At 41.2% G+C, this 25,475-nt stretch overlaps 1 protein-coding gene across 1 annotated transcript in view; it reads right to left on the bottom strand.

The window, feature by feature from the left end:
• Window positions 1-25,475, bottom strand: part of FBXW8 (F-box and WD repeat domain containing 8) — a 101,839-nt gene that overhangs the window by 36,607 nt on the left and 39,757 nt on the right. The window contains exons 5-6 of the mRNA XM_006204787.4: window positions 20,074-20,231; window positions 2,778-2,974 (exon numbers count right to left, since the gene is read on the bottom strand). Coding sequence (XP_006204849.1) covers window positions 2,778-2,974; window positions 20,074-20,231 — 355 coding nt within the window. The remainder of the gene's footprint in view (window positions 1-2,777; window positions 2,975-20,073; window positions 20,232-25,475) is intronic.

The raw sequence follows: 25,475 nt of genomic DNA, 5'->3' as shown, positions 1-25,475 counted from the left end.
TCACAAAAGAAACAATGCATTCCTAAAGGGAGAAATACAAAGTGAAAATTCACCAAGATGCCATGTTCATCTGTCATATCAGTAAAGATTAATCAGTCTGATGAGATACTGGGCTGGAAGTGAAGAAGGGACAAACAACTACATTTATGGATCCCACTTGCAGTTGGTGAGATGTAATCTGGTCTGACTTCTACAGAGGAAAATCTGGCAACATTTATCACAATGTCAAATGCACATATGCTCTGACCCAGCAAGCCACTTTTGGGAATTTAGTTACAAATAAACTCACATTTATGCAAAACAGTTGCATACAAAGTTATTTCCTGTAGCACTATTTGGTCATACCTAAAAACTGAGAAACCCTAAACATGCATTACTAAGGGACTAATTAAATAACTCACAGTATCTCTACGTTTTCTATACCACGTGGCTATAGAAAAAAGCCTGAAGACATTCTTTATAAACTCATACATACAGGATCCTCTCTAAGACAAATTTGGGGGAAAAAAGAAAACAAGGTAACAGGATTCACAGTGTGTTACCGTGTGCAAAGGTGGGGCAGAGGAAGCCTGTGATAACCTTGGCTGGAACATGCACAAATCTAACAATGACTGCCTTTGGGGAGGGAAATAGGTTGTGGGGTGGAGTGGAAGGAGGATTTCGCCCTGTAAACCTTACTGTGCCTTTTAAATTCTGAACCATGAAGCTGTAGTAACTATTCAAAAATAAAAGTTAGTTTTACTTTTTTTCACAAGAAACAGAATAAATAAAGTTCACTCAGTTCCAAATGACCAAAAATCACATTTTCACACTTGTACAGAAACCAAAAATGTGTTGCTAAAAGGTCAGAACTATCTATGTTATCTGCTGTCTCCTGCTTTCAGTGTCATCCCAGGGTAGGAAGGCCACTGCGAGCATTTTTGTGCCACCACAGTCCTCCCAGCTGCATCACTGCTAACACGTTCTCTCATCTGCACAGGTGTGAGGAGCTCCCTTTAAGAATAACTTGCTTTTCTGTATTCCTAAGTGACACGCCTCCCTCCCCCCTCCCCCGAGCGCAGTGTCCGCCTTGCGGAGTAAATTCTGAGAGTACAAGAGCAGAGGGGAGTCGCCCACACAATTATGAAAATCCACAGTGTAAAAGGACAGCACTGCTCTGACCAGAAGCCAAACGAGTTCAAAGGCCTGAATCCTGAGGACCGTCCAGAGGCGCCTGAGAGAGAGTAAACATCTGGGTGACTGCGCTAATCCTCAGGCCCGACAGCGTGAGCGGCGGCCCCATGGCCCCAGGTCCCCAGCCCAGGGCCCATCACAAAGGACGGCTGTTCTAGGCCAGCGTTACAAACCTGGGAACGCTGCCACTGTGGTTCAGGGAGCCTATCTGGGGAAGACAAAGATGGCCCAGCAGTCTGGGAAGGGGCGCCTTCTCCAGAGAGTGTGTTCTGTGGCAAGCCCTCATCCAGGGTGAGAAAACATAAATAAAAAGTATCACAACACATGCCTACAGCACCGGCTGCTGTGTCCTCTCCCTCGTGCTAAAAACCATCTCTTACTTTCCTAAAATCAGCCTGATCAGTCTAGCCATTTAATTTCACCTTCTGCTGGATTTCTGACAGACCAAGAGGCTCAGACTGACTGTGGCTGTGCCATTTACTGGGAACTGAAAAAGCTTCCTGCCTGTGCCAGGATGCCACCTTACTGCCAAGGCCGGATTTGCACTTTCTGGAGGGACTCACATCTTAACTGTCTGAGTTCAGATAGTTATTGTTGACCTACAGTATTCTCTAGTCGGAGACCAAATAACAAGCACTAGGTAGTTTTGAGAACAAACAGAAATATGGAATTTTCACACTTTTTCTAATAAAACCCCAGGAGGAAATGACAGCATCAGGCCGTTTGGGAGGAACACCACACCCGAACTGCAGAGACTGATCACTAAAGGGAAAGCAGCTTATGGCAGGTGAAGCGGTGACGCCATGGCTTTTTGGTTATTCATGTCTAACAAGACTTCCACTAGGGGACAAGGGAGACGAACAGGATTTGTTCCAGGTCAGGCCATCAATTTATTATTCAGCGTTGGCTTTTCTGTTCACTCTCATTCTAGGGCCAAAACCAAGGTTGCTTTAAATTAAATCCAAATTCAGCATGGACAGATTTAAGCCTTTCCTTCTTACTACCAAATCACTCCCCCAGCCCAATACAAATGTAGAGGCTCAGATACCACTGAACTCGGGAAAATGCTCTATGTAAAGAACTCTTAAGGCTGACTTAGCTTCACACAGGACGTTGTGGAACACGGCTCCCAAGGTGACACTGATTTAAATCTACTTTCACTCAAGAGTTACTCTTAATGCCAGCTGAGACAATCTTGGAATGCAGACAGTGTAGAATGGAAACCTTCTTTCCCACATGGGCTGGGATGGTACCACTGAACTCATTTTCACTTATATATCTCAGATTTCCAGCAGTGAATGTCCTGTTAATGTGAAGGAGACTGAGGACGACAGTGATGAGAAACTCTAGCTCTGACGTCAGCCCTAAGGTTGAAATCACAACATCTTACCTGGGGCAAGTCAACTCACTGATCTAAGCCTCTACTGGCTTCTTGGTAAGTGGGGAAAATAAAACCACCTATTTCGAAAGGCTGAGATTTATGGACATGAGGCCCACAGGAGCCCTGGTGAATGGGTGCTTCCAACATCATTACTATTTGTTTGTATCAGACCCAGAGATTCTAAGAATGAAAAATAAAATGACCAGACTAAAATTTTGCTCACCAGTTTCTGAACTTCAAATTCTGCAGTTATTTGCCAATATCCCTCCTCATTGGGGCATAACATTACGACATCAAAAGCAGAAGCTGTAGCAACAGTTGCATCTTCCTGGCTGAGAGCTAGTGCTTGTATTCTCGCATCATGCTCAAAACGATGAACAGGATACTTTCCAGTCCTTAGATCCCAAATATTAAGAAATCCTATGTAGAAAAAAATAATTCAGGTAACAATTAAAAATTCACTTAATATGCACAATTACAAACTAATCTTGAAATATAAAGAAAGTTTAAAAGATAAATAATAAATTGGTAAAAAATATGTTTGCATCACATATAACAAAGGGCCGATTTCCTTACTATATAAAGAGCTTCTAAGATTCAATAAGAAAAGGCAATTGAAAAGTGAACAAAGGACATGAGAATCCTGTTCACAGAAAAAGAAATGCAACTGACACATAAACATCTGACAAATGTAAAAAGTCACAATTTGAAAAATACAAATAAAAACTATAATAAGGTACTACTTTTCATCAAATTGACAAAGGCAAAAAATTTCATAGAACATTTTGTTGTTGAGGATGTGGAGAAATAAGTTCTCTCTTAAATTGTTGGTAAGAATGTAAACTATTTCACCCAACTCTGGAGGCAATGCAACTTTTATCAAATTACAAACATATACAGCAGAGTCACTATAATGTTTTAAATTATGTCAGAAGATCAGAAGTTATCTTAATGTCCACCAACAGAGAACTACTTTTTTCAAAAGTCATTGAAAAAAATTGTGTACAGATAAGTCTATGGTTGTTTAAGTTCAAATCCAGCTCCACTGCTTGCTAGCCGAAGGCCTTAGGCAAGTTGCTCATTGCTGAGAGCCTGTTTTCTCATCTGCGGAACCGAAGATAACATTACCTACTACACAGGACTGTTGGGCAGACTAAAGGCGATAAATGATACAAAACGCTGGAGATAGACGTTATTTTATGTATTTTGTAGTGCCTGCTATGTTATAGAGCATATTTAACCTATCAATAATGCTATTGCCCACCCGTAAGTCCAGTCCTATTTACTATAACTTCTTATTATCTAAAGCAGATCAAGTTTCACTTTCCTTCTCTTTGCAAGCCCTCTTCCTATCTTTCTTTCCTTGAACTTTGTCTTTAAACAGTAAATGCTTCTAATTTAGATTTTACTATAAGGCGTCATTCAGCACTAAACAGAGCGAGTCAGAAGAAAATAATACATTTGGGCTGCTTTGCAAGGCTTTCAAACTGTCAGTAGGCTAAGGAGGTGATTACAAACAAAAGAAGAGCTTTCCTCAAGTTAAATGTTGCTTCAGATGTAAAACACAGTGTACTCTTCTAAGAATTATGATAAACTGGGGGGATAAGCAGATTGCAAAAGGCTCCACAACACGTTCCTCTGGCAAATATTTTGGCAAATTCTCTCCATTCTGACTCAGAAGAAACAGATATGCTGCAGAAAATGCAATGGCTCTACACATTAGAGAGGAGCCAGGCACATTCCAAGATGTGCCTCTTCCCAATATTCCTGCATTGCATTTGTTTACAGACATCACAATAAAACAGCAAAGCAACTGTTACTGCATAAAGCTTCTGGCTCCTCTGTCTCCCCTCCTACAGTGCTGACTTCCATCCTAGGGGAGCAGCATTATTTTCGTTTGACAACAAAGAAGCAGAAACTCCATGAGGTTCAGTAACTGGTCCAAAGCCACTTGGTATGTGATGAGGCTGGGCTAGAGTTTAGCTAGAAAGTGCAGGATGAGCGGCTGCCTTTACAAGTGCATAAAATAACTATGAGCTCAATGAGTAATCGCCATAAACTCAACCTGTGTTCTGCCAAGTGTGGAAGTTATTCAACCACAGCTCACTCGAAGCACACATGGAGTTTATCTATAAACACATTTTTCATTATTAATCAAGTATTGGTTTTGTTGGCATCATTTCCCCAACAGAACTGTATGCAATAAAATACTCTGCACTGCAAGGTTGCAGAGCTATTCTACGAAGGGGCTTTTTAGAAAATATATTTAGGGTGCCAATCATTTAAGGGGCACACCCTTCTCTTCTGAGTGCCTGTTATGTCATGATCGTCGTCAATTTTCTCTACCTCAACTATTAAGTGTACAGCTCAGTCAGATCATCAGTCATCAGTGCCCCTATCATTTGCACAGCCCTCCAAGGTCACTTTTAGGTGCATTAACAGTTAGGATTGTCATGTCTGCTTGATGCACTGACCCTGTATTATACGCAATGTCCCTCAATCCCTGGTTATGCTCTTTGCTCTGAAATCTACTTTGTCTGATATTGCTACAGCCACTCCAGCTTGCCTTCAGTTAGTGTTAGTATGCATGCCTTCACCTTGCCTCGTGTCTTTATACCTGACATGGGTTTCTTGTAGACAGCATATAATTGGTCTTGCTTTTAATTGGGGTGTTTATTATAGACTATTTATCTTTAATGTGATTATTGATAAAGGTGGGTTTAATCCACCATTTTGCTGCTTGTTTTTTATTTGTCCTGTTTGTTCTTCGCTCCCCTTTCCCCTCTTTTTCTGTCTTCTTCTGGACTAAATATGTGGATTAATTATGTGTTTACTTCATTTTAATTCCTCCATTGGTTTACTAGCCAAAACTCTTTTTATTTTAGTGGTTGCTTTAGGAGTTTAACATACATCTGTGACTTACCAGCCTACCTTCAAGCGATAACACACAACATCACATAGAGTGTAAGAACTTTACAGCAGCAAACTTCCATATCCTCCCTCCCAGCCAGCCTCTCTGCTATTGTTGCCACACTTTTTATCTCTACATATGTTGTAAACCGCACATAACGTTGTTATTATTTCTACATAGGCAGGCAATTATCTTTTAAAGAGAAAAAATTTAAAAGCCATTTATATTTACCCATGTAATTACCACTTTCACTGCTCTTCCCATATCACTTTTAACATTATTAAATCCTGCAGCTTTTGCAAGATTTGTGGTTACACTTTGCAACTGTATTGTTGGGTATCTAACCCCAAAACACCTGGGCAAGGTGAGGAGGAACAAACACAGCAGCTAACAGGAGGGCTGTCTGACTGAAAGGTAATTTTATAAAAGGTCATTTTATTAGTTAATAGAGTTGTTATCATGGCTACTTTTATAACCTCAAAACTGCACGGGCCTGAACAGTAAATATCTGAATTATAAGAATGTTTTGTAATATTGTAGTGATTATCCACGTCAATCAATATTTAGCCAAAAAGGAGTCAGTGCAACAACACAACTCAGCAAGTAGTTTTCAAGCCTCTGCTCTGGACCAGCCACTGTTCTAGGCACTGGGGAAACCACAGTGAACAACACAAAATAAACAAAAAAGTCCCTGACCGCGTGGAGTTTACATAGCAGTGGCATCACCAAGCATCTCTTTTGGGGGCATTCAGGAGGGATATGATCCCAGTTCTCACAAAATTCACACTGGAGAGAGAGACAAGGTAGAGTCACAAAAATGTAACAAAATATAACAGACATACACACGAAGTGCAGTGGGAAAATGGATAAGTTTAACTTTTTGTCCTGTTGTCACACTATTTAAAGACCCCCCCACACAAAGGAGCAGCTAATTTTTGCAGACATTTCAAGCTGAACTGCATTACATGATATTAAAGAAGTAGTAGCCAATGCCTGTCAGAGCCAAATAAATTCCCTTCTTAAGCAGGTGATGATTTAAAAAATATGATGTAAATTCATTTGAAAGGCCAAGTTTTATCATATGGTAGATGCAGCAATAATATGGATTTGACACTTGGTATTGGGTGGACTTCTGGAGCGGCAAAATTCTGTCCTTTCCCTGCTACATCTCCTACGGAGTGAATTCAGCTGAACATCAATCATGGTTTACTGAATGCCTGTCTTACGTTTTAGCAAGGGAACATTTGGTTGTAAGGAATAAATCAACTGGCTTAAATACATAAGGAAACAGACTGAAGAGGAGGGCAATTTCATGGAACCCAAGGGCAGGAAGTATAGCTGGATATTCAAAAGGATCAGCTCAGACCATGAACTAGGAAAACACTTGGCCCCAAGGCAGTGTACGTTCTAGATGCACCACGTACCTTGCCCCTGCTTCTCTCTGCAACTCCATGCATCCCTCTCTCTCTCCCCTCCTCAAAACAAAGCAACTTTCTCTCTTCCCCACTTCACAAGGTCTTCTGTTCCAAGCACACAACTGAGACAAAGTCTGAAGCCCAAGTGGCTCAGCCCAGACCATGAATCAGCTGCCCTTAGGCCTGGGGTCCGTATCCTTGTCTATTCAACTGAGGCCAAAAGGCCAGCTCAAATTCTATGAATCTGCCTACCTCTAAAGGGACTGGGGAGGGCCTTTAGAGAAAGGAGACTCTCCAAAAGGTGTCTACTACCTGTATTCTGCGTGCTAGGCCCAGGTGAAGCCAGAGAAAACTTCTTAGCAAATGTGGAGGGAGCTTCCGTGTGGTTCCTTGGTAGTGACTTAACAGACAGGTCATCGCCATCACTCCCTGAACCAGGCACAGTGCTGAGAGTCAGAGCTAACGGCCCGTCTGCCCCCACACCAGGAAAGCTGGAAGGAGAGCAGGTGTCTGTCTCTCTCCCTGACAAAACCTCAATCGCCAGATAAAAAATGTTTAATCCTGAGCTAGTTCCATTCATGAGAAATATGAAAAGGAAGCAGACAAAAGAAAAACGAAGGGTCTCTCGAAAAACCTGGAAGACCACAATGAGTGAGGGACACTGGCCTAATAAAGTAGACAGGAGTAGGGCTTGGCAGTCCCACCTGCTCTCTGGGCCCTGGACCCTCCACCTTGACGAGCGGCAGCAGGGCTGCAGGAACTCTGAGTTCACAGCAGCCCAGGAACAGTCATTAATGGTGACATGAGTAACGATGGCCAGTCTTTTGAGGAGACATAAAGCCTGCTCAGCAGCTGTGGATGGGCACCCATGCCAGTTTGCAGCATACCCCTCCCACCTCCCAAAGGAGGCCAGCCAGAGTGTGGTAATGAAACTGCACATAGTGGAAATGGGATCTAAATGAGTTTAAACTGATTTATGTTAGCTTTTGTAAAGATTACTTGATATCGGGAAAGTGCTACCACTGTGAAATAATGTCGACAATCCTTAAGACCTCTGCCTAATGGTACTTGCACAGAATATTTATATTCCTCGTCATGGGAACAAGGACCATAATGGATACCATTTTTGTTTTATTAGGGATGCATATTTAAATTAATCTGCTATTTGCCTAAACAATTAGCTGCTTCTGTTTGCACGCACAAAGCCAAAATTGCAATTAGGCTTCCATCAAAAAGATAAGTCCCAACTAAAACTGTCCCGGTGGAGTCATAAGAGCTCAAGGCAGAACTTTCCAAAATTACTTTTTAGCATAATGGTAATTATGTTAATTGCTTGAAAGGTAAATAACTGCTGAACTGGTTTTGGAAAAAGACAATTGGTATTACCCCTCCCCATTGATCTTTTTCATGCACCATAAAATTTAAAATAAGTTAATGGTTTAGAAAGCCATAGACTGGTCACTACGTGAACTGCAGAGTATCTCCTGTGGTCTTCAGTGCTTTCTTGATTAGAACTTATTTTAAGCCATGAGCTCCTGTTTGCTTAAGCTCGTACAATAAACACCTGAGGCTTGGTCTCAGCTTTGTAATAGTTAAGTAGACAGGATCAATTAACCGCAGTTCAGAGACACAGAATGAAGCTGCTATTTATAAAGACAGCTGGCAATCTCAATTTCCACCATGTAAATAAACATTTGCCTATAAGATATTAAGCGGGAGTCAAAGGAAATTTTGCAACAAGCATTTTAACAGAAATTTTAAATACACCCATAGCACTCACTAAATGTGTGCCTCTTCACTCATTAAGTTTACACAATATCACTGTGAAATGTAGGCCAGGGATGTCAAGGTGGCATAAAGTTTGAGAGGACAAAACAAGTTCTGCTTCCACAGAAGAGGTGGTCAGTTGGATGTTAAAAGCAGTGCAAACAAGAGTCTTAATGAAGGGCCAAATAATGGAGGGTTCTGAAAAACAAAAAAGCTGAATGAAATTTATTCTTCAATTGGATGCTGCCTCCACTGTGCATGTCATCCTCGACATCCCAGTTGAACATAGCTCTAAAGTTGAACTCCATGGCTTACAGCAGAAAAACAGTACATCTGGAGTGCTCTGGAAGCTGCATTCCAGACTGACAAGTAAGGGGATCTGAATGGACTTGTGGTCCAATGAAGTGACTGGTCAGGACATAAGCGAGACATGAGGTCACCAAAGCAGAAACTGAGTCAAGAAGGAGGAAACATGAATATATTTGGTAATCTCAAATCCAAAGCAAAAGGAAAGGACATTCTGAAAAGGACAATCAAAAATGAAGAGACAGTAAACTGAAAAAGAGGCAAATGATATAGTGTAAGAATATGACGATGAGACTAAATGGAAGAATTTAAAGTCAAAGGAAAAACAGGTTGACGTCAAAGATATTGGACCAGCTCTTCTACAAGGGAAAGTGCGAGGAGGCAGACGGTGTGAAAGAGACATCACTATACACACAGCCACTAACTCCAGCCAGTTCTTTCCCACAAAGTAACTGAGTGATGTGAACATAACATAGAATCTATCTGGAAGAGTGTGTCAGATGCTGGGAGTGGTCAATGCCTCCAGAGAAGAGAAGAGGTGACTTGGGGAATCAAAGGACTCAGTGGTGATAGGGAGAGAAAGAACACTTTTTACTATACATATATCCTTTGGTGCTAATTGAGTTTTTTCTACATCAAACAATTTGTTATACTTTGTATACATATCTTTACAAATACTGATCAGTGATGGGATGTTTTTACTGTTTTTTTTCCCATCATAATCTTCGTGATTTTATAATCAATATTTAATTTGGATACACAAAATTAAATTAAAAACTCAAATTCTGCCGCCAACCCACTGATGGGTTAAAGTGAATTAAACTGCAAAGGAATCCACAGCATCACCGCCACTTCCCCTAAACCACCCGGCACGGGGCCCGGGCGAGGACCGGCATTCAGTAAGTGTTAGCCTCCTTGTTCTTTCTCTTCTTTTTAAAACTACTGTCTGTTGATAACAGGAAAATGTCTATCTTCAAAATAGTTCCACTGATATGTTGAGTGATAATAACTATATAATATTTAGAAACCTATGTAATTTAAAAACAACGCTGGTACCTACTGAGGTTGAGTGATAGGTATGTGGGGTTCATCATATTATTCTCTCCACTTCTATGTATTTTGAGTTTTCCACAATAAAAGGGTTTTAAGAAATAATTTGAAGGGCTATCACTAATAAAAGTAAAAACATATTAACTCATGTTTTACAAATATTTTCAGTAGCTACACTGCAAACTAAGTGACTTCTCAATTAGAACAGATTTACAATGAAAATTCTAGTGATGACATTTTACAGCTTCTAGAAATCTCATTCCAAATCCTCAAAAGAGCTTGAAACTATACTATCAATTTCCTTTCAATCAAAGTGCAAATAAATGGCTCAAACAAAACGCAGAAAAAAACCCTCAAAGCTGCAGTCAGTTTTGAGTTAACACCAAATAAGAACAAGTAAATGGAAACAGAGAAACTTTCACATGCAAATCTCCTCAGCTCGTAGACAGGTTTTGCCACGAGGACCCTGAACATTTGGCCGGGGCTCCTCCATGTTGCTCCATGTTCCTCAGAGGAGGATCACAACTGCCCAATACAGATTTCTCCCCTGAACTCCAGACCCACCGATCTACCTGGCTTTGAAAACTGTCATCTTTAGACTTTTTTGTTTACCTCCTAAAATAATTTTGAAAAACTAGGTCTCCCTTTCACATTTTCTATATAGAATCAAAAAAAATTATTTATCGTAAGTTTTCAGTAGTGGCAAAAAAGTAACTTCTGGCATATTTCTAAACATTGACATTTTAAAATAAAATAGCTAACATCATTCTTTAGAAAGCGTTTTTTGGAAACAAAACACCATAGATTATAGATACTCATCATCATGCATTAAAAAAAAAAAAAACAGAGGAGGGAGGATATTGCCCAAAGACAAGTAAGCAAGATATAAAAAGTGCTTTGAGAATCCCTAATTGTACAACCATCACCGGAAGAACTCACGGGTTCGAATCTCTTCCAACCTCAGGCCCCCAATCCAGCCAGACAAGAGAAAAGGGACAGGTATATTCTCATCTGAGGAATCATCTAACTATAAAAGAATCAAGTTATTATGAGAAAAAAACCTAATCCTTAGTTAATAATCTAACTTTTTTTTCATTTTGAAATATTTCAACTTACAAAACGGTTGCAAAAATTATACAGTCACAGTACACACTTTACCTGGCTTCCCCCAATGTTAACATATTACAAACCATAGCAGCATGATCAAAGCCAGGGACTTAACATTGACTTTATTTGAATTTCACCAACTGTCCCAACCACATCCTTTTTCTGGGCCAGGATCCAATTCAGGATTCCACATTGCTTTTAACTGTCATGTCTCCTCCCTCTATTCCACTCTGAGACATATCCTTCACGCCCTTGACACTTGGACAGCACTGACCATTTATCGTGCAAAAGGTCTACCTCTCAGTTGTTTGATGCTCAGTCATGTTTAAATCAGGTTGTGCATTTTGTGCCAGAAGTAACACAGAACTGTTGTTCCTTTTCAACACACAGTATCAGAAGGAACATGATGTCAGTTCCTCATGACTAGCAATGGTAACCTTCATCACCTGGTTAAGGTGGTATCCGTCAGGTTTCTCCACTGTAAAGTCACTATTTTTCTCTTGCGGAGAGAGAATTTGAAATCTTGCAAATATCCTGTTTCTCATATTAATTTCAGCATCCATTGGTGATTCTTGCCTGCAACAGTTATTGTGGTACTTGCCAAATACTCGTTTTCTATTTTTACCATCTCTTCTCCATGTATTAATTGAAATGCTACCGTAAGGAAGAGCTGCCCCATCTCCCTAACTTATTCAACTATTTATTTACATCAGTATGGACTCATGGATATTTACCTTATTCTCTAGGTTATAATCCATTACTGCCATCATAGTTTGTTGCTCAAACTGTCCGTGATTTGGCCTCTTGAAGCTCCAATTTGGTTCCATTGTCCTATAAATACAAACTTTTCCTCTTTTATCGTTTTTTGAAAAGGTAGGGTAAGTCCTCCAGCTTTGTACTTGTTTTTCAAGGTTGTTCTTGGCTATTCTTAGCTTCATGTATTCTTTTAGATCTAAAATTTTAGAATCAGCTTATCAATTTCTACCTAAATAGCCTATAGAGATTTTGATTGGATGGAATCCCTAGATCAATTAAGGCAGAGCTGACATCTTAATAGCTTCCAATCTGCCAATCCATGAATAACTCTCCATTCATTTGGGCTTTCCTTAAATTTTTTTCAGCAATATTTTATAGTTTTCACTATACAGGTCTTAAACATATTTTGCTGAATTAATCCCCAACTATGCTACATTTTTGATGCAATATTAATTTCTAATTGTTTGTTGCTAACTTGAATACAGCAGATTTTTGCATGTTAACCTCATATTATTCTAGTAACACTCTTATTGGTTGCTTAGGATTGTATCCATAGACAACTCACCCATAGACAACTTTACTTCCTCCCTATCTGCATGACTTTTCTTTCTTTTTCTTGCCTTACTGCCCTAAGTAGGACCTCCAGTACAATGCTGAACAATAATAGTGAAAGAGGACACTCTTGCCTTGTTTCTGATTTTAAAGGGAAACCATTACCTGTTATCATTAAGTACAAAGTTAGCTCCAGGTTTTTCACAGTTTTTAAATATTTGGAGATTTCCCCTGGAGTCAGCCATTATTCCAAGCAGCCCTGGGTCCTTTTAGTAAAGGGTGGTATTTTCAACATCTGAGCACTAGATATACTTACTGCTACTAGACTGTTGCTGCTTCTACACCTTCTCAGCAAACAAAGCCAGGACACACATGAATATATATGCATACAAACACATACATTTCTATTGACTTTTCTTTCTATCTATAATGAAAACATGAATTCCAACCAACACTTCCTATTCCAGTCCAGCCTCACAGAGTTCACTCTGGCTATCCTGTTTCGATACCTGTATCTTCCCTTCACCAATAATGAAAAAACTGGCTCCCATTGTTCTCAATATACTTACCTGTTCAATTTCCCTATATGTTGCCAACCTTCCAAACCCTCCAGGCTACTGCTCTACTCAAGACTCCCTGCTCCACCTGTCGCTGGCCCCACTGGGCTGCCTTCCTATTCCATGGGTCTGCCTAATGGCTTTTTGGCTGAAAATACTAAGTACACTCCACAAATGCATTTATTTTTGCTTTAATAGAGCCTAGGGTTTAGAATGGAGTAAACATTACAACTTAAATTAAAAGTATTAAAGAGGAAATTACATTCTCTGGCTTAACATTCAATTTATATTCTTCTCCCCCAAAATTTATGCTTGGTTTTCATTAGGTACATTTAAGAACCTAGATAATTTATGTCTCTAGTCTCAACTATCTCCCCAAAGCCACCCTGTGCTATTTATTGCTCCTCTCCACTTTTAATCTCAACTATACTAAGACAGGACAGCTACTATGAATTTATGCATCATACTGTATCTTATTAAAAATCAGTGTTCAGTAAACCACTCCCAATAATCCAAAGGATTAACACCAAACCTTGTATCACAAATGCAATGTGCCGCTGTTTTCCACATGAGAAAAAAGTATTTCAAGTTATTTTCACTAGTAACTTAAAAAATTTGTAGTTATCCTAGAAACTGATCATCTGCTAATCTGTGCCTAAAGCATAAGAATTTCCCTCTCTAATGTTCCATACAGACCTCTAAGAATTCACCTATGGATCTGTCAGTGTCAAAACCAAAGCATTACATGGCATGTAGGCGATCACCTGGTGCCTGCAGTCTGTGACTACAAGATGCAAATTCAAATAATGAGATCCCACAGAATGGTTCGGTGATAAGGCCAAAACATCCAGATTCTTTTTAAAAATTAAAAATATACAAATTAAAAAAAATTTCCTAGAGATCTCACAACTCCCATCCATGATTTTATCTGTGGACTACCACTTGAGGAACACCGAACTATTATGTAGTTACAATGCATATTGAGTCTGAAGCACATGTAAGTATAAAACATTGTAATTTCAAACTCCCCTCACTGAAGAATAGAAAAATCTTTAAAAAAAAAAGGCATTTTTATTCAGCAGCTTTCTGTATAACATAAATACAGTTTCTATGGCTTGTCTATGAAACCAAATCTAACATCCTAGACCAGTCCAGATGGCAGTCAGCTTTAAAGTTAATGGCCTAGTGAAATACTTCCTCAACACTGAAAGAAACCCCTCAGTTCAGAACTCTGCATTTCAATTTTTTAATTCCACTCTGAATATCTTTAAAATGTGAATATTCCTATTGTTAAGAAAACTGTTTAAATCTATCCTATCTTTGAAAAGGACTGCACGTGGTATTTTTGGTTTTTATCAGAAAGTTGTTTCTCATTTTTTTTTTTTCGGTCCACCGACTCTCTGAATAAGATCCCTAAGACCTAAGAGTAGGCAAAGGTTTCAGGCACGAAATACTTATTGAAACTTTAAAGAGAAAAATGATCAGAAAAGGCAGGTCTTGAAAAAACCCAAAGTTCTCCACCATCCACAGCCAGCAGTCCTAGCCATCTCCCAATCAACGTGTTAGTATGTTAATAACCCACTTCTGAAACCTCACTTTTGAACTGGGGAGGGGAGTAGACTCAATATTGCATTCAAAGGTCGCATCATTACATTCAAATGTCATCATTAACATACAAACAAGAGACATTAGCAAAATTACTAAAGAACTGATTTTTTTAATTAAACATAAATTTATAAATAAAACTTAAGACGCACCTGGTCTCTGTAGCCATCTAACTACAAACATAGTCCTACTATTCACTGGTAAAAAGAAGCCTAAAGAGAAACACTCCCATCCACTGTATACACATCAGTAAGTGAGAAATCACAGTCACTTGGGCCCAGGGCAGGCACAGTCCCAGACAATGGAGCATGTGTGTGTGCAGACAATTGCACTGGGAGTGCTGCAGACATGGGTAAGCCACTTTGCCCTGTTTGATGGCACCATATAAAGATGACTGTTGGCAGTCCCATCTAGGTTTCCACACACTAATATGCACTGGGTCTTGTCTCTCCTCTCTCCACTTAGAGGGACAAATAATAACTTCTTTGCACCTAAGAAGTGTGTAATCTCATTTCTCACCAAAGAGTGAATTTTCGAGACCAACTCTGTGAACAGGGAGCGGGTTCTGAGTACGCTGCCACCCCCTAATGCTGTGGCTTGAGGCCAAAGGCAGGCAAGCATGGAGCAGATGGAGTCCTGGCAAGGTCTGCACTGTCCCTGCATTAGCAGCATCTGCTCATTACTCAGAACCTTCGCCTGCTTTATCTAATGCTCCAGGAAAAGCATTTTGATTTGATTCATTTCGGTACGGTAACGTGCAACACAATTAGTGGTAAAATCAAACTGGAGGATGGCCAGTGCTGACAATCGGAAACAAGGCAGAAGAAATATGAGGCCAGTGGGTTGGAATTCAAAAAATCACAACTGTGGATCACCTTGCCAAATCTCAACACCGCAGGTGGGTGTCCAGTGTTCCGGCAGGGCAAGGAGGCTAAAAAGGATATAGGGATGACTTACTTTCTCCCAAAGCAGTTTTCATCTCCCTCTCTGGACCTGACTCCTGTGGAGAAGACGTGCGCAGACCGTCAAGGGGGTCTGGATGGCTACAGAGCTTCCCGTTGGCACAACTAGGGGGCTGAAGTTCATTAACTCATTTTATTATCTTATTCTTTTCTGTGGGGCACAGTCACAAATTTCACACAGCAGACCCCACGAGGCAAATTTCCTTTGTGCGATGGCACTGCCTATGAAGTGCCTGTTCACTGCTGCTAGAAAGGAGTGATACAAAAATGTGTGTTTGTCTATTTCAGTATGTGTTTGCCCAAAAGTAGCTACTCATGAATATGTTGGTATAAATATCGCAGAGTCAATCTGTTCAACTGAAGTGAGACCAAAGACATTGCCACCTGAGGTCTGGGGGGGGAAATGAGAAGTAACTGTTTATCTCAGAAAGTAACAATCCCAATCAGACTATAAAACAAATGCAGAGAGAAGAGCAGAAAAACACAAGAGCTCTTATGAAAGAAATAATCCTAATATAAAAAGGAGTTTGAGACAAATCAAAGATTTCAATGTCAGTGATGCCACCACAGAAGTACTACAGAGCTCCCCTACAGAAGGGAAAATCCCCCAGAGCATGACCTGAGACTCAGAAGGACAAGACTGATACACGTGATGATGTAAATGTAAACGACCAGACAGACCACCTGGCCAGAAGGTACTCTCCAGAAACAGATTGAAACACTAAAAGAATTTCATATGTAAAAACTTGTAAATGCAGCACCTCAAACCAGTGAGGTAAAGATGGGCTTTTTCATGAGAGATGCTGGAACAAAGGTATAATCAGATTCGTATCTTATACAATTCCAGGATGAACTTTGTACTGGCCAAGATTTAAATATAAAAAATCAGACATAACAGGAAAAGAAGAAAAAGAAAAACAAACAGCAGGTACACATGTGAAAAAAATTTAGCCTCTTTCACACTAACAGAAATGTAAATTGAACCTACATTTGCATACAATTTCTATCTATCAAAGCAACAAATATCTAACAGTTTGAAACATACTTTGGTGATAAAACTGTGAAGAAAAGGGCACACTTTCATACCTTGCTGGTAAGAGTGTAAAATAATATAACCACATTTACAGTTACCCACTGACCCAGAAATTTTACAGGAAAATATCCTTCCTGCACTACTCACATGAAATGTCGTATGTTGAGGTTTTTCACTTTAACACTGTAATAGCAAAAGATCAGAAAAACCACAACTGCTTCTCAATAAGAGTTGTGTAAGTAACCCATAGTACTTGTACACAATGGAATATTATGCAGGTGTGAAAAGAAACACCTTCTCTATACCCTGACATGGACAATCTTTCAAAATATGTCATTAATGAGATGCAAGCATTTCCAGGTTGATAACAGCATTATTCACAATACCCAAAATAAGGACACAACCCAAATGCCCATCAATGGATGAAAGGATAAAAAAGGTGTCGTATAAATGCACAATAAAACATTATTTGGCCATGAGAAAGAAGACTCTGCTATTCGCAACAACATCAATGGACTTTGAGCATATTATGCTAAATGAAGTAAGTCAGAAAAAGACAAGTACTGTACGAGATTACCTACATGTGGAATCAAAAAAAAATTAAACCTGTTTAAAAGAAAAACAGAGTGAAATGTTGGTTACCAGAGGGTAAGGAGGGGACAAGATTTACAGTGTTTAAAGGTACAAACTTATAATAAACAGTAAATAAGCCAAAGAGTTCTACTGCACAGTATAATGAATATAGACAATAATATCATACTATAATTATGAAATGTGACAAACATTGCTAAATGGCAATCATATTACAATGTAGAAATGTATCAAAGTAATGCACTGTACACCTAAAAACTTTCATGTTACATGTCAAATTTATTCAATTAAAAAAAAGGATATGCTGTTAAATGAAAAAAAAAAAGCCAAGGTGTGCAACAATATAAAGTAGCATGTTATCTCTTGTTTAAAAACAGGCGGAAGAGAGTAAGAATAGGAATTCATATTTGCTTTTATTTGAGATATAGAAATACTGAATGGATAGACAAGAAACCAAAACATCTGGCTGCTTTAGAACAAAGTGGACAAAAATGAGTAGCAGCAAGACTTCGCAATGCATAACTATGTATATTGGTTTGACCTTACATCCCTCAAAATGTTTTAGTCAAACACACTAAATTACAAAATAAAACCTACTCATTTAGAGGTTAAAAAATTAAAATCACACACACATAACCACCATCTAGAAAAATAAACAAAGTCCACTGGAGAATAAATGGCAAACTGAAAAATATTTGAAATCGACATGACAAGGGTTATTTCCTTAGCACCTTCTTTTCCATCAGAAAACAACCCAAAGAAAAATGAGGAAAGACAGGAACAAACAATTTGCAGAGAAAAAAATACAAATACCTAATAACACAATGAAAAGATGTTTACATACACACTTATAAAGAAAGGCAAATAAAAACACCAGTGAAATACCATTTCCACTTATCAAGACAAGCATGAGGAAGCAGTCACTCTCACACAGTTTGGTGAGACTATAAACTGGTAAAATCTTTTTGAAGGGCAGTTTGGCAGTAGTTATCAAAATGTAAAGTATCTGTAAGGCTCCAACCCAGTAATTGCTAGTAATTTACCTCATGGATACATCTGCGTAAGTCCATCATGATATTTGTTCAAGGATATTGCTAGTCGCGCTGTTTTTAATAACAACAACAACAAAAAAACCCAAATGTGCATCACTAAGGGCCCTAATAAATTATAGTACAGCCACATAATGCAATACTGCACAGACTGAAAAAGAAAAGGGTTTACTTGTAAGCACTAATACAGAAAGATACCAGGATGTGCCATTAGGTCAAAAAGCAACGTGCAGAAGTGGAGAGCAGGACCCATGTGTAAAATGTGGAGGAACTAGAGGTAGGGGAACAGGGAGGAACACTTCACTTCTTTTTGGATACATTTTCTCTCGCATTTTATACTTTCGTGCTCTGAATTTTAACCATAAAAAATTGTTTTAAAAACTAAGCATTTAAAATATACTACAGCAATTATTTGCCAAATGTTTACTGAAGAAAGGACTTTCTCTGTCATACCTACATGGTTCACCAATATTTCTGTGCAAACGGTAGGGATGAAGGTGACAAAGACAATTCTAAACAACAACATAAAACCAGCAGCACACTTGCACATCACCACAAGCTGTTCTGTCGAGCTCACAAGATACGGGATGTGGGGGATGTAAATAAATCGGCTGCACCTTTCTACAAGCATGTCTGTTGGGTATTACTACGTAAGTAGTACTACAACCCCAGCACAGTCTAGGAGACACGAGCACGCTTCTGGATTCATTACTGATGAATGATTCAACCTCAAAGAAATCACTTGGCCTCTCTGGACTTGTTACTCCATCTCAAGAAAAATACGTGTGTAGCAGGGAGAGGCAAATGGATGGTTCTAAAACTGTGATCCTAACTTAAAAGTACTGCAACCTTTGTGTAGTTGTTTGGAAAAAATCTTAGATAATTTGGAAAGAGGAAACACACTCAAGCTGCTCTTACGTTATCAGGATCTCAATAAACATACATGACCTATGACATACCCCAGAGACAGCTTAGCTGAATTTCTAGAGGCTGAAAGGAAAATCCATCAATGGCGTTGGCTAATGTCAAATCAAAAATATCAGTTCAGTTGTTAGAGTAATAAAATGAAAATATTTAAGATTTTAGCCCTAATTTTTACTTTTAAATGATATAGTGAATGCTAACATTCTGAAATATTTTGTGGCTCAACTTGCAGGCAAGTGAGGAGACAAAGCTTTTGAAGATTCAAACTTTGCAACATAATGACAGTTAGGACCATGAGAGGTAGTTTAGGATACCAGGGCAATCAAAAACTATTACTCCTATTAGCTGTAAGCTCTCATTAATTAGTTGACACCAATTTTAGACTATTCTTACCTAGTTTTATAAATCCACAGTTGTTCATACACAAAGAATTCTATCAGTCCCAAAGAGACAACCACAAATTATCTTGCCTGGTATACAAGTGCCAGGAAAAGGGAAGCCCTGACTTTTATTTTTCTATTTCCATATACGTCAATAGATTATCTATGTCTCTCCTCTTTTCACTGTTCCCTTTGGATCAAGCAGAGACTAAAGGAAAAGTAAGCCAAATATATTTAATATTTTACACCAAACAAGTTATTTGCTTAAGATGGCTTGGCCAGCCTTGAGTCTGGCACTAAAACCCAGCCTGACAGTTCCAGTAGGAATTAAACACCAGTTTTAATGGGTGCTGTGTTCCAATACCTCCTAATGCAGTGAGGGTTACTGGCCAACTTCTTCACATAAAGGCAAGAATGAGTGTATATGTGAGTGAACATGTGTGTGTCCACATGTATGTATGGAGGGATTACAGGGGGGAGCCGGCCACAGCTGCTTAATTTTTGCAAAGCTTTTTTTTTTCTTCTTAATAGGGAGGAGGGTGGTGGTTACTTACCATCCTCATAAGCCGCTACCGCCAGCGAGCTGTTTATCCTCACAAAGGAGACATATGGCTGCATTCCAGGCTCGTCCTCCTCATACTCTGATTCCAGGAAGGGGGCTATGTAGTCCCAGGTGCGGGTGTCCCACACTCTCACGTCCCCTGATGTATATCTGGAAAAGAAGGACACACTTGGTTCCAAGTGGGGACTGAAGAGCAGGGCCACGGTGGAGAGAATGGGGGAGCTTTAAAATGACAGAGTGGCATGTGGTGGGTGTGGAAGCACTCCTGCAGCACTGCTTACAGGAGTCACTCCAAGGGGAGAACATGGCAAGTAGGTAACATAAAGACCATTTCATGTTCCCATGCACAATGGTGACAATTTCCAAATGGAACACTATAATAAAAAATTGGGTAGCAAGATCTCCTTGGGTTTCCTTTAGACTATTATAACCAATCTGCCACCTTGAGTTCTCCGAGGAAAGGGATCACTAGCAGAAATTCATAGAAGCCATGCTATTTACACAGACGCGCACACACGAAAGACAGAACGAGGGAACTGCTGAGGACTAATGCTCTCACAGGCACAAGCTTTCTAATACCTCATCCATGCATCAGATTTGACTGATTAAAGTCCCTAAAGACTAATTGATTTGCTGAAACAATTAAATCTTGCCTTTAGCTGCCAGACAATGCTGCCTTCTCATGAAAAGCTCTTGCTAAAATGCATGACACTCCTCGGTTTTGCCCACTTAGAAAATAGGAGCACTCACTCTCTCCTATTACTCCTGCCACTCCGACAAATGACTCTCTCCATCAAAGCCGAGGCAGGGCCAGAACCTGCTCAGACTCCAGGCCCCCCGGATAATGGAATGGCCGGCTGATGAGGTGGTGCGCTGCCTGCCACTGAGGTATTTACACTGACTTCCTCACGTCTGCTACAGAGGGTTTGATTCAACACGTAAAGCAACTGTGGGGAGGCGTGTTAGAAAGGGGGTGAGTCTCAGGATGTACTCACACAAACACAGGAGACAACTGTAAGGGGGATCAGTCTTCCTGAGGCCAAGCCTAGCTCCTTCAGGGTTTCTTTGATCCCACATTACGAGTAGAGAATTGAACAAGATAACTCTGGGGTTTATTTAATTACTAAAGTCTGTGACATGATACACCTATGAAGTAATTACCGATCAACTTCTCATCTGAGGTCTCTTAATAAAAAACTGAGAATACTCTGACCCAGGAATGCTTCATGTACTAAATGAGGCAGTATTTCCCCCAAATTATTAATTGACAGCAAATATATACATTGTGCAATTCCACGCCACTCTGTCACACATATCCTGTAGGTTGGAACACTGGGTCCTCCCCCGTAGGACAGCTCCTAGAGTGTGTGTGTGTGTGTGTGTGTGTGTGTAAAGAAGCAAAAAGGAGAGACGTGCTTTCTAAAATTGGACTGCTGGGCCTTTGACCACTGACCCTGCAGTAAATAGAAACGCCCACCCTGTGAGTGTCATTAAGCCTCAAGATGCACAAGCAAAGGCAGATACTGGTATCACCACAGCCAAAGCATGACCGCTGGCTCCCAGGCCCTCCAGGCAGCGCTCCCAATCACCCTTAACGAGGAACCCTCCGCTAGAACACCCCCCACCCCCGGCTGCACCAAAACTACCCGGCTCACCCTGACACCTCGAAAATGACTTGGGCATTCCCTGCAGTAAGGTCACTTGCTTAGCTACAGAGACACTTCAGAGATAACATGTTTGAATATCTAGACTGTGTATGATTAGATTCTTCAGGTTAAATTCTATGTGGAAGGAAATGGCCAATCAGAAAATAAGGGTAAGAAGGATGGCGACGTCTTTCAGAAACGCAGAGAAGGTCAGTGAAAGAAGGACAGAGAGAGGGAGCTCAGGAGGTCAGAAGACTAAAGAACTTTTGAAAGGAAGTGCACAAACCAGGAAAGTACTTCCTTTCCATCAACCTCGGCCATCCTGTTTTTATGACCTGTGTATGGGACCACACCAGCCGCTTCACATGGTTCTCTATGGTGCCCCCTTAGGGGTACAGAGGAGAGGATTTGGGGGGCCTGAGCCCCATCACCCACAAGCTCCCTTTACACAACGAGTTCCCAGGTAAAGCAACTACCACCAACCCCAAACTTGAAAAACTGCTGAACCACACAACCGTGGCCTATGAGATATAATGTGTTGGTCTCTCTCGCCTGGGGGAAGAGGAGAGAGGGAGGGCAGAGATCCCACAGAGAAGAGCACTCTATTCACACTGAAGGCTCCTGATCAGCCTTTTCTGGGAGGCTGTTCCCCTCGGGCTGCAACTCCAGTCACAAAAAATTACATACGTGCTCTCCTCAAAATGCCTCCGCTCACCACCAAACTGCCTGCTGCGAGTTTCAGTTCCTGATTCTGTCAGTGACAGCACCAGTCCCAGGTCACCGGTGCGAAACCAAGGGTCTCCTTGACGCCTCCTCTGCCCGCGGCCTGCACTGCTGTACATGCGGTCACCCCACCCTTCCTGCCCTGCCACCTGGTCCAACTTCCTCTTCACCTCTTAGCCAACCACGGTACTCCTGAGCCTCTCCCACCTTCAGCCAACCCTGCACAAGCCAAGCCCTCAAGCCTACTTGACTACACAGGTCACTCTCCGTTACCCTCCACACTAGGCCATGGGTCTCACCATGACAGCAGCCCAGACGTTTCTCTCGTGGCAACTGTGTTTGGGCTGGGGTGGGTCATCTGACTGTTCATCTACCCTGTGGATCCACAAGCTTCTCAGGTCAGGGGTTGGTTCCTGCTCCCCACTGTCAATCCAGTGACCGGACCAGTTGGACCAGAATAGCACTTGACACGCAGGAAGCCCGCTTTAAGTACTTAGGCCTTAACACCGCACTGCATGAAGCTGTAACTACCAGCAGGGCACTGAGAACCCTCCACAAATTGGCCTCCACCTCACTCCCCAGCCTCATTGCCTCTTCTTCCTTAGCATGAGCTGGCCTCCAGCCAGGCCTGTCACTCACTGGCTTCCAAGCGCTGCACCTCGGGCTCCCATTACCCACCTTCCCGGAGTGCCCTCCCTCCTCATGGCCCCGCTGGTGGGTCTCAACCTTGGCTACAGATTAGAATTACCTGGGATGCTTTTAAAACTCCTAGCACCCAAGAGCACACCAGAGCAATGAAACCTGACTCTGGGGGTGGAACCAGACAACAGTGTTTCCAGCGTGCCACAGAGACTGAGAATCACCCACCTGGCTCAAGCCTACCAATGTCTCCAGGTCTAGCCCAGGCCTTCCTCCTGCGTGAAGCCTTCTCTGACTCAACTCCTATGGATGTGAAGAATGGCGCTCAGTGCTTCATTCCATGTCTCCTCAACTGGACTGTGAAGACCCTACCTTGATGACAGCCTCCACTGTGTGCCTTATACACAGCTGGTAATAAATGGCAACTGAAAGGGGAGCGGGAGCCCAGGTAATAACCTGACTGTTTGAGCGGCACCTCCTTTTACTTCTACTACCCACCTTCCAGTATAATGATCAGTGAAATACCCAGAATGCACACATCAAGATGCATCAGACTTCTTGCATTTACTTCCAAATGGATTAAAATCTCTCTATAAAATATAGGATAAGCTAAATTTCAGTACACATAAAATTTCCCATAGACGTCCATTTAAATCAACTCCGTTCTTCACGGCCAAAGAGCATGTTAATAGCATAAATGTTTTGCTGCAAAATGACTCAGGAGGCAAACATAAAAGACTTCTTGCCTCCTTTATGATGGGAACAGGGAGGATCCTATTTCAGCAGGTACTGCGTGATGACTAGGCAATAGGCTGTCAAATCAGACACGTGGAAGCAGCCATAGTGCTGGCGTTTAGACTCTGCATTAATGAACATGTGCTAAAGAAACAGACATTTACATGAGGGTGAAACATTGCTTAGGGCAGAGGGACCTGGACCAAACCCTAAATGTGATCTAAAAGCGCTTAACAACATTGGCCAAGAGAAGCAAGAATAGATACGGAAGGGAGGTAGGGAAAAAGGCTGATTTTTCTCCAGGGCTCCAGATGTCTTTATCACTGCCTAATGACAATTACACTCAACCAATTAAGACCCCACTATGACAGTTGCATTGTCAGTGAGCCTTTGGACCCCAATGTTGATGGCTCTCTAATTAGTGTCTGTGCAAAGTACAACTGCAACTAATATATTAGCTGATGTAAGAACATGAAAGAAAAACTGAGGAAGAAAGAAGCCTTTTCCAAACGAGTAAGGATGTCCCAGCCCACGACACGGACCAGTGAAGCTGTATGCTTTCCTCGTCTTTTTTACGCTTGGCAAGGCTGTGTTTACCTCCAAATAAATAGGTCAGAGACCACAGCTGATTTTTTGTTGAAAGAATGGGAAGAGAGCTTCTCTCAAGCTCGGCACGCCAGAGCAACTGCCAATTTAAAATGATTTGCCACCGAAGAGCTTTCATTAACTAGTAAGTTTCCAATAAGCAGACTATCAATTTGGATTGAGGGACCCGAAGAAAAAGGAAGAAATGTTTACAGCTAAAAACAACCTTTAACCTTTCTTCTTGTCTAAACAGCCAAAAGGGCAGGGGGGTGGTGGCTCCACTGTGCTTCCAGGTGCCAACATTTAATTACTGAAAAGAATTTTTTTCAAGGCTCTTCATAACAACCTGGGGGGTTGTTCTGATTCCAGAGTGTGGAAGTAAGGTTGAGTGACTTACCTAAGGTCACAAGAAACATCTTACTGGCACAGCTGGGATCAAACCACGTCCTTAGGCTTTTCTCCAACTGCTGCTTTAGCCAACAAGCCACTCTGCCTCCTCCAGTGACAGTGTCTTTAAACAAACACGGCTTTTCAGAACCATCCCTACTTAAGTGCAATATAAGGAATTTGTTGTTTTCAGTGCTGTGAGTCAGGCTTGTGGGACACAGCCCCTGACCGTAACTCATCAATTCTACCACGAGGGCTCAAGTGGACAGCAAGGAGCCAACAAAGAAAAAAAGCTCAGTACGTAACAGGGAGCGTGGGACCGAGCAGATGCAAAGGTGTCTCCTACACGTGCCTCACAGGTGACCTGGGAGCACATACGGGATGGCTGGTAAAACTTCACCGTCTACAGGGCCACATTTATACAGCCGCCCCCAAACAAAGCCACAAGACTATGCTGATCAGGGGCTCAGAGCAGCCAAAAGGAGTCTTGTTATGAGGCCTCAGGCCAGGAAACAACAAATGGTTTCATTTGTGTGTCAAATCCAAGAAACCGGTAGTGGCTGCCTATGGCCCTGTGTTGAGAAGGGTTCTGAAGCTGTCGTCCATCCAGCACACCGAGAAATAAATCCTATAATGGATTTTCATGCCCATCGTTGGTTTAGGGGTGAGGGGTGGCAGC

This window comes from Vicugna pacos, chromosome 32 (genome assembly GCF_048564905.1).
Source record: "Vicugna pacos chromosome 32, VicPac4, whole genome shotgun sequence".
Taxonomy (NCBI): Eukaryota; Metazoa; Chordata; class Mammalia; order Artiodactyla; family Camelidae; genus Vicugna; species Vicugna pacos.
The sequence above is the reverse complement of the archived record's forward strand: the minus strand, read 5'-3'. Positions and strand labels throughout refer to the sequence as shown.